This window comes from Actinia tenebrosa, unplaced genomic scaffold (genome assembly GCF_029948245.1).
Source record: "Actinia tenebrosa isolate PJP-AT-01 unplaced genomic scaffold, QUT_ActTen_1.0 PGA_scaffold0__85_contigs__length_37466705, whole genome shotgun sequence".
NCBI lineage: Eukaryota > Metazoa > Cnidaria > Anthozoa > Actiniaria > Actiniidae > Actinia > Actinia tenebrosa.
The window spans coordinates 25,191,687-25,200,335 of NW_028292569.1; the positions used below are offsets into that span (position 1 = coordinate 25,191,687).

Consider the following 8,649-nt stretch of genomic DNA (forward strand, 5'->3'; position numbering starts at 1 on the left):
CGCCGGCTAACCGTATTAGTGTGGACGGAGCACATTTCGTATCCGAAATTTTTTTTTTTTTTGGATACGATGACGTCATGATTGTCATGGGAACAGGCGAGAAGGCTAAAAATTTACCGCGGCTCAATTTCAGCTTCGATGCACATGCTCTGATCGGACTAGTGTGAACGCGTAACATTTTATTTGTTTTCATTCAGTTTCAGAATTGAGTTGCGGGTGCAGTTATAAGAAGCTTTTCTGTGTTTGCTGGTCTTTCACTATTTACGGAGGTAAGTATTCGCTTCCTCCCCTGTAATGGAGATAGAGAGAATAAGAGAAAAATATCAAATGCCCTTGGCAGGATTCTAGTCCGATGTGTTAAAGTGCACCTACACCCTATTTTTTTAATATTCTTAACTGTTTGTACGGAACTTTTTAAAATGTTTTGTGGTATTTCGGTCACATTTGAAAAAAAAATTGAATGCGAAAAATTGTTTTAAAAATACGAAATGCGTGGTCCATTACCGCAGAATCAAAGCGGGAGTCTGGGTCCGAGTGTGACGTCACCCCAGGCCATGACTTGTTGCTTGGTGCACGAAAGTTAGTAAACAGATCGAGTACTTTTGAAACACAAGAGATTTTTGAAGACAAATTCGTGAAGATGGACTCTGATAACTCTGATCTAGAGACATCTTTTGACTTACAAGATGAATACGATGTTGAGGACGAATGTTTTGACTGTTCTGAGCAGTCCGATTCAGGAGAATATTTGTCAGTCGAAGGAAATGATGATACCTCTGAGTGGTACGAAGGGCATCATTCAGGAGAACCTCTGGCAGACGAAGAATGGACGAGACAGTATGAAAATACTGAACGAGAAAATGCCAAGATTGAGGAAATGCTTCACAAACGATTGACTGCCGTTAGCGTAGTAAGCGAATGGTGAGTTTTCTGTGCTATTGAAACATAAAAGCGCCCCGTGAATTTATAATGCGAGAGCGGTTTCGCCAAACCGTAAACAATGTTTTTGAATGAGCTCGAGGATGACACTAACCAAGATTGCGACTTTTGTAAGCTTTACAGTTTCTTGTTACGTGTACATTGAACATTCGTGTTTTTACTGTTTGTTTTGAAGGTGCAAGTGTGGCAATTGCTCTACTGAGATGCTAGTAAATATAAGCGAATGCTATTGCTGCAAAGAACTCGACGGATGCGACGAAGCTCTCCATTCTCAAGAAGTCCTTCAAGACCTTGATGAAAATGCCGAGCTGAACTGCATAACCGAACATCCTGGCTTCTCAGCAGTATGTCTCCAAAAATGGAGTCTTAAGCTAGCAGCTGATAAGTACAAAACCAGAGATCGGAAAAGATATCAACAATCAGGATCAGAGGAAAGGTAAGCTGAATTTGTGGCTTCTTTATGTACACATTATACTTTAACCAAAGAAATTATGAAAAAACCTTATCAATAAAAAGTTAAATATGCCAAAAATATTTTTATAAAGCAGTTTGTCCTTCTCGACATTAATTCCAAGGATTGCATGGGATATGATAATTTTTGCAGTGAACCAACCCCCAAACTCATGAAATTACCTTAATAAATCAAACTATTTTATATTCATTAGTTATTGATCATAATTTTGTTGTAATCACACACTAAACTGATTCATTATTGACATTCCAGCTTCCTTCGTAGCATTGCATATAGGGAGTTCACAAGACTAGTGCATGGGTATTTGGGATACAAGAGACGAATTCCACTACCAGCCTGTGCTTACACACGCATCAGAGAATGTTTCAGAATTTCTGAAGATGAACTACACAGTGGGTTTGAAATGGATCTTGAGCCTTTAGTTTGACTGCACAATGACAAGATATAAAAATAAAAAGTATTTAATACAAATTTTGTAGATGAAACAATTTAGTGTTTTAATAGTCGATGTTTTTTTTAATTTCTTTGGTTTTTTGGACAGTCAATGACATTCTTGTGTCCTTTCATAGGATTTTTGCATAGGCTGCAATGTGGGGCTCTCTTGGCATGTTCTCTACTTGTTAGTTGGTTTTGTTCAGGGACATCTAAAGAAAAAATATTAAAAATGTATAAGTAATATAAAATTTATAAATTTAGCTAAGATGTAAAAAGTACCTGCACAAGTAGGAGGAACATCCTCAACCACAATGCTTTTCCTGTGCAAGTGCTTTTGAAGAGCCTCCTCTCTTGGCTGCTTCTCCAGCATTGAATTCATTGGTGCTGGGGTCATCTGTCTTAATTCATCTTGTGCAGCAGTCAAGTCTTCTTTTGATGAATTCATGAACGTCTGGAAAATTTCTTCCACGTAACCTATAATAAGGATTGAGTTTAAAATTATGAGTGACAAAAATGTAACCCTTGAAGCACAACACATAGCCTACCATAGTCTGGTTTTACTCTGACATCCCTTATCGTGGCTTCTCCATTTTTGAACTTGGGATAAACCACCTTTTGTCTGTTGTTGCCTCCCGTTGTTTCTACCTCTCTCCGAAGATTAAGGTTGAAATGCATAGCAGCAAGAATGTGTCTGAAAAGAAAATATCCAAATTTTAAACATATGCAGTTGGATTTGACAGGGTTTTACCTTTGGGGTTCATTGGACTCCCAAGTTATCTAAAATTGAATCCTATGGCATATATGTTTTTCAAACTCTCTTTATTTCAAAGATATTTTCGTGTCTCTAGAAAGCAATCTATTTTTGTTTGGGCGTCCTATTCATATTTTTTTTACATATATAACCCAAATTTGGTGATCTTATTTATCAATCAGGTTTCTCGCTAAAATTCTAAATACAAACCGGCAATACATTCCAACATATGAATATGCAATCATTTTGGGAGCAAACTGATTGATGAGGGAATGGAATCCTTCCAAGCAACTGGTCTGCGCCCAAGGGGAAGCTTGCTGGATACCCTTTTTCAGAGAATCTTTTGTCAAGGCTTTACAAATTTTTTCATACACCTCTGACCCTAAAGAAAAAAAGGTAGCTTAGAAAGTGTTTTAAATTTTGAGATTAATAATCTTACACTCCTGCTTACTTCTTGGGTGAGAACTTTACACAAGATGACAATAGTTTAGTTTGGACTTTATGAAACTTAAAGCCAAATAGAATACATTATGCAAAATGTACCTTTAGATAACCAACGTCTGGGTTGAAGTATCCCATGATTGCACTTGTTAAAAATTGGATCATCTAGGCTATTGTGAACATTCACTATGTGACTGAGAAAAGATTTAAACTTTGCCCAGATCACAGTACCAGAACCATTTGAAGTAGATGTGGCACTCCAGTACAGATGCCTCTCACAGGGCTTTATCCACTCCTTTACTTCTTCATAATGCTTTTCTTTAGAAATTTTTGTGAGGACTTTCCTGATTTCTGAAATGCATAAAATTAATCTACATGTAGTGGTAGTGCACATGTATTCAAATCTAATAAGCCTAAAGCGAGATGATATTTTACCCCCGACTCTATGCCATAATAGTTTTTAAAATTCTTTCACATCAAAACTTTTGATTCCTTAGAGAATACAGGAACAATAGTCATAGTTAGTGAACATAAACAAAGTGAAAAGGACTATAGTCTAGTAACGGGTGGTAAAAAATCATCTTGCTTCAGGATTATATATAAACTTTTCATGCGTCAGGGCAAGTATGCTCTATATCTACTCATTGCAATAACGGTTTCATAATAATAAATCACTGACAGGTTTAATATTACAGTGCGGCTAATGAAACCGTGGCCAATTGTATAAAATTGACCGGTAAGAATTTCGAACTTAATGCTACCATATGATTGGCTAATAATTCTAGTTTATCAAGTTACCCTGGATATAGTAATCACACTAACTATTCTGCATATACTGTATATTGGTCATTTGCATACAAATCAAAGCAATAATGAAGTCACTCATAACTCACTTTTCTTAAGGTGCCATAAATCAAAGTAGTGGACAATGTTTGTCAACACCTTCTTCATGTGACAAGCAATACCAGTGTGTCGGTCAGATATAAATGTTAAGATCACAATCCCATATCCTATTAGGTAATCCATGCATTGTTTGAAGCCTTCAAACTCCATTGCAGGACTATTTCCCACTTGGTTCCTCTGCGGGCAATGAAATAAAAAATATTTGTTTGCTGAAACAAAATTTGTGGTTCATGAAAAATAAAGATGGCAGTAATTGATATTAACTGCTATTTTTATTATAGATGGTTCAAAAGAGAGTCCTACTGATAAAGTTCATGTCTCACCTGAATTAATGCAAAATGTATAATCATGGGGACAGTGCAACAAAACATGGTATATGCACCATATTTTGCACTGTGCCCCATGCTGTCATGCCGTCCATCACCTGCTAGTACAACACCACTGCCCATGGACTTTATGTTGTCAAGCATCTTCTTCTGGTAGCTTTTCCAGTACATATGTATTGCAGGGAACAGCTTGGTCTGCAAATAAAATACAAAATCCATATAATGCTATTTCTTCTCCATCTTCGATCAGAAGATGCATTTGTTTGTTTATCTTAACTGATTGTACCATTATCATTATAAACTACCTATGACAAACATAGTACAATATATAATACCAACACTCACTCTTTGATGTTTAAAGAACGTAGTCATCGACACACAACCAAGACCCATGTGTGCAAAGATTTTTGATATTTTGGAGATTGATCCCCCAGCCAAAAGGATTGCCATGCAAAGGAGAAAGTTCCCTGCTGGTACACCCCAACCTGGTATCACTGGTTGACTGTGCCAGACATTTTCCCTCTTTAGACACTTTGGGTTGCTGCAGGCAGTTTTTATTACAACTTCTGTCCCAACTTGGCTCACTTCTACCAGGGGGTTATCACTTTTGCAACAGTGACAAAACTTGAACAGCAATAACAGCTGGGACAGAAAAACAATGAACTTTGGCTCTGATCGCAGATTGGTGTCATTCAATTGAACCCTGAAATAAGTATATGTGATATGTGTTAAAAATATTAAATGGGTATATTAGCAGTATCATGAAGTGCAGCTACATTATGTTGTACATGGCATTAGTAAACATGAACATTATAAAGTAGAGAGGGGAAAAACACACCTGTGAGCTGAATTTTCTATATCATCCTCAGATTCATTTGCTGACTCCTCTGACTGTGTTTCATAGCTGTCATCTGGTTCTTCTTCTGTTACTTCCTCCTCGCTTTGGTCATCACTGTCGTAATCCCACTCTGAATCAGTTACACTTTCTTCTTGAGGAACTGAGTCACCCACTGTCTGAGTTGCCTTGTTTTTCGTTTTGTTATTCTTAAGGCCTGATAATAATAATATTTATAAAGATTTCAAGTATTAGGTTCACAAATACATATTAGTATAATATATCCTTCTAGGAACCCTAAGAATGTTTGTCACTTATAAAATCACACATACTTATAAGGACTAGCTACATTACTTACGTCTTGTAAGCCTTCTGCATTCAAGCTTCCTTTTCCTCAGGTGTGATCTCAGGGATATTACTTGGTTTCTCAGCAGTCTCCTTTCTTTTTGCCATTTGGCTTCACCAGTCGTAGGGTCTCTAGTACTCGATGTCTCCTCCGTTTCCATGAAATCGACATTTTCGTCCTCCCTGTTCTCGGCACTCTGGTGAAAGAAAATCGATAGTCGATTGAGCTACACTGTATTATGTAAACAATCATCCTTACTCTACCATAAACAATGACTCGTGTTCAAAACATATGAGTAATAAAGCCCATAAGACTAAGTTGTAATAATAATCACCGTAATATCTTCAGTATTAGAGACAGGAGCAACTTCTAAAACCTCTTCTCTTTGTGCCACAGGCAAGAGCATAGGCTCAGGCTCGCTGACTGGTTCAGTTGTACCAGGGTCTTCGACAGTGGCGTCATCATGATGATCTTGATGTGCAGTACTACTGGGGACGCTTTTAGAAGCAGCAGTCGACACGGTGGCATTTTTTAATGATTCTCTTAAAGTCTATCACGAAAAATACACTTTATTAGTTTCATAAGAAGGTTGCAGTAAATGTTTTAGCTGAGTTTTTTACCTTTCTTCGATTGCGATATGTTTGCTGTTTCTTTGGCGAGTCTAGTTGACCAGCATGTAGCGTGGGGTAAACATTCACTCCAAAACTGTCTCGTTTCAGTCGAGGGATGGCCGGTTTTCCCAAGGTAGCAAGAGTTGTAAATCTTCGCTCAAATGATTCTACTCTAAAATGCACAGAACATATGCACGAGTTCCTTGTAGGCTCCCACTTTGCACGCTTCACCTTTACAAACTTTATCCATCTAGTCCTTCGCTTCTTGGCCTCGGGTCTTTCATCATTAAAATACGGAATACTATGAAGGGCAATCCCTTCAGGAATATTTGGAACGTTGCTACATCCCCAAACTACACATTTGTTGGGCATTTTAGCGTTTGGAAATAAAACGTATTTAAGAAATTTGATAAAAGCAAGCGAATAGTCTAGAAAAATCTATATAGAATCTGTGGTAATCTTTGGTTGTGTTGGCCTGTGGTGACGTCACACACCGCTCGCCCCAATCTCCTCTGTAATTACGGCCATGGTTCACTTACTTCGGCTAAAATGGTCAATTTTTCAATCTTTGACAGAGCACCAAAAATTCCCGTTTTGATGGATCTAAAAAATTTTTCCACAAATCTGCTTTTTGTGCCTTAAAGTTTTACTCCAGATCAGAAAAAAATAGGGTGTAGGTGCACTTTAACCACTACACTACAAGGACCAACCACGCTGGTAACGCAGCCAGAATATGAAATGTAGGATATTCGTGAGGATCCCATAGCGATATTTTTTCTCTATAGATAAGTTGAACACCGTAAATATGTACGCAAAGAATAGACATAGTATAGTAGTAATAAATTATGCGTTCGGTGTGTATATAATGAAGTAGAGAGAATAAGAGAAAAATATCAAATGCCCTTGGCAGGATTCGAACCCACGTCTTCGGTATTCCAGTCCGATGTGTTAACCACTACACTACAAGGACCAACCGCGCTAAGGGCATTTGATATTTTTCTCTTATTCTCTCTACTTCATTATATACACACCGAACGCATAATTTATTACTACTATGTAATGGAGATCGTGAGACTGTGTGAATCCGGTTACACTAGTACTTCTGTGCAATTTATATGCTGCTCTATCAAATGACGCACAAGAAACCATGATATTTTCACTTGCTTATCGCATGATAATACGGAACGAAAACTAGTCATAATGCCAAAACAGATGCTTAAGAAAGAGGTTATTCACTTTATAATTGTATAGCTATAAAATATTTTAACGCACAACCGAGACTAAGGCCTAGGGCAAATGTCGAACTTTCCATGCACCGAACTTAATTACATCAATGAATGCCGCCTCATTATCACCTGATATCCATTGTTTTTAATTAGTTCGGTGCATGGAAAGTTCGCCGTTTGCCCTAGACCTTAGGCTGAGCAAAGAGAACTCGAGAAACTGGAGTATTGGACTCCGCCAACGGCCTAGTCTCCTACGCAGCCGCTATTAGTGTCGTCACGCCACGCTCAACTCCCAACGACCTCGCTCATCCATTTTTAATAGTTCTCAGAATTTTCCTCATTCAATTATTTCTTAATCGAAATATTGTACGACTGTTTACAAATCACAACGGCACACGAGCATGCATTAAGCAGTAAAGCCATACAATCTTGAAAATCTCCCTATCTGGGCCAGTGAGTCGATTTTTCATAGGTTTATAACCAACCACCTTATTCAACTTATACCTACATGACCTCTCTGACAACTAAGCTGAAATCCCCCTAACAAAGAATGAACTCATTGAATTTAGCGGGGTGTCAGTAAGCCATTTGCTGTATGCCGACGACTTGGTCCTACTTGCAAGGAGCGAAAGAGTCCTGCAGCAATACTTAGACTACATGAATATTTTTACACATGAAAACGAAAGTGGTTGTCTTCAATAACACAGGCAGAACCATGAATAATTATACCTTTAAGTACCAGAATAGGATAGTCGAAAAAGTGACCTCGTATAAGTACCTCGGGATTTTCTTTAGTGTCATAGGCAATTTCACTTTAGGCAGAAACGAACTGGCAAAGGTTGTATTGAAAGCCCTCTTTAAACTAAAAAAAATTGATGGGAAATAATTTTAAAACCGACCTCAAACTAACTCTACATCTTTTTGGTGCGCTTATCAAACCCATACTTCTGTATTGGAGTGAAGTTTGTGGGTAGACGTATTAAAGAAACAGCGAGATCCAATTGAAGCAGTCCATGTAAAATTTAGTAAATTAGTCCTCGGAGTTGGTAAGAATGCATCAGTCAAATAATGTGGCTTCCCCTCTCATGATCTATTCTTAGAAAACGAAAATAAGACAGACTGCTTAAAGAAAATTAAAGATACGATATACAAAGTGGGCCTCGGTGAGGTCTGGATAAATACGTTGGGGACTCAGTCAGGAACCCAGGTCCAGACAAAATTAGGATACTGTAGAACTGTAAGACAAAGGTTGAAATATAATGAGTTCCAGACATGGCTCAGGGTGGTGTCTGATGATGAAAGAAAAACGGTCAAAAAAAATAGACTCCGAACATATCGTATCTTTAAATGTAATTATTCCCCTG

At 37.9% G+C, this 8,649-nt stretch overlaps 2 protein-coding genes and 1 non-coding gene across 3 annotated transcripts; 1 reads left to right on the plus strand and 2 right to left on the minus strand.

Annotated features, from left to right (window-relative positions):
• The first annotated feature begins 377 nt into the window (after positions 1-377).
• Positions 378-1,882, plus strand: LOC148913927 (uncharacterized). Its single transcript, XM_089037294.1, has 3 exons — positions 378-921; positions 1,115-1,375; positions 1,664-1,882. The coding sequence occupies exons 1-3, from the start codon at positions 461-463 to the stop codon at positions 1,836-1,838; spliced, it is 897 nt and encodes a 298-aa protein (XP_088893420.1). The 5' UTR covers positions 378-460; the 3' UTR covers positions 1,839-1,882.
• Positions 1,857-6,733, minus strand: LOC148913928 (uncharacterized). The gene is made up of 12 exons (XM_089037293.1): positions 6,069-6,733; positions 5,783-5,998; positions 5,461-5,644; positions 5,106-5,319; positions 4,613-4,970; positions 4,265-4,462; positions 3,932-4,118; positions 3,141-3,389; positions 2,808-2,979; positions 2,392-2,537; positions 2,126-2,320; positions 1,857-2,055 (listed from the first exon to the last, which is right to left on the minus strand). Exons 1-12 carry the CDS (start codon positions 6,429-6,431, stop codon positions 1,928-1,930), a joined length of 2,610 nt encoding a protein of 869 aa, XP_088893419.1. The 5' UTR covers positions 6,432-6,733; the 3' UTR covers positions 1,857-1,927.
• A 224-nt stretch (positions 6,734-6,957) lies between these two features.
• On the minus strand, positions 6,958-7,029 carry Trnas-gga (transfer RNA serine (anticodon GGA)). The gene has a single exon. It is a non-coding gene; the product is annotated as a tRNA-Ser (tRNA).
• Positions 7,030-8,649: the final 1,620 nt, after the last annotated feature.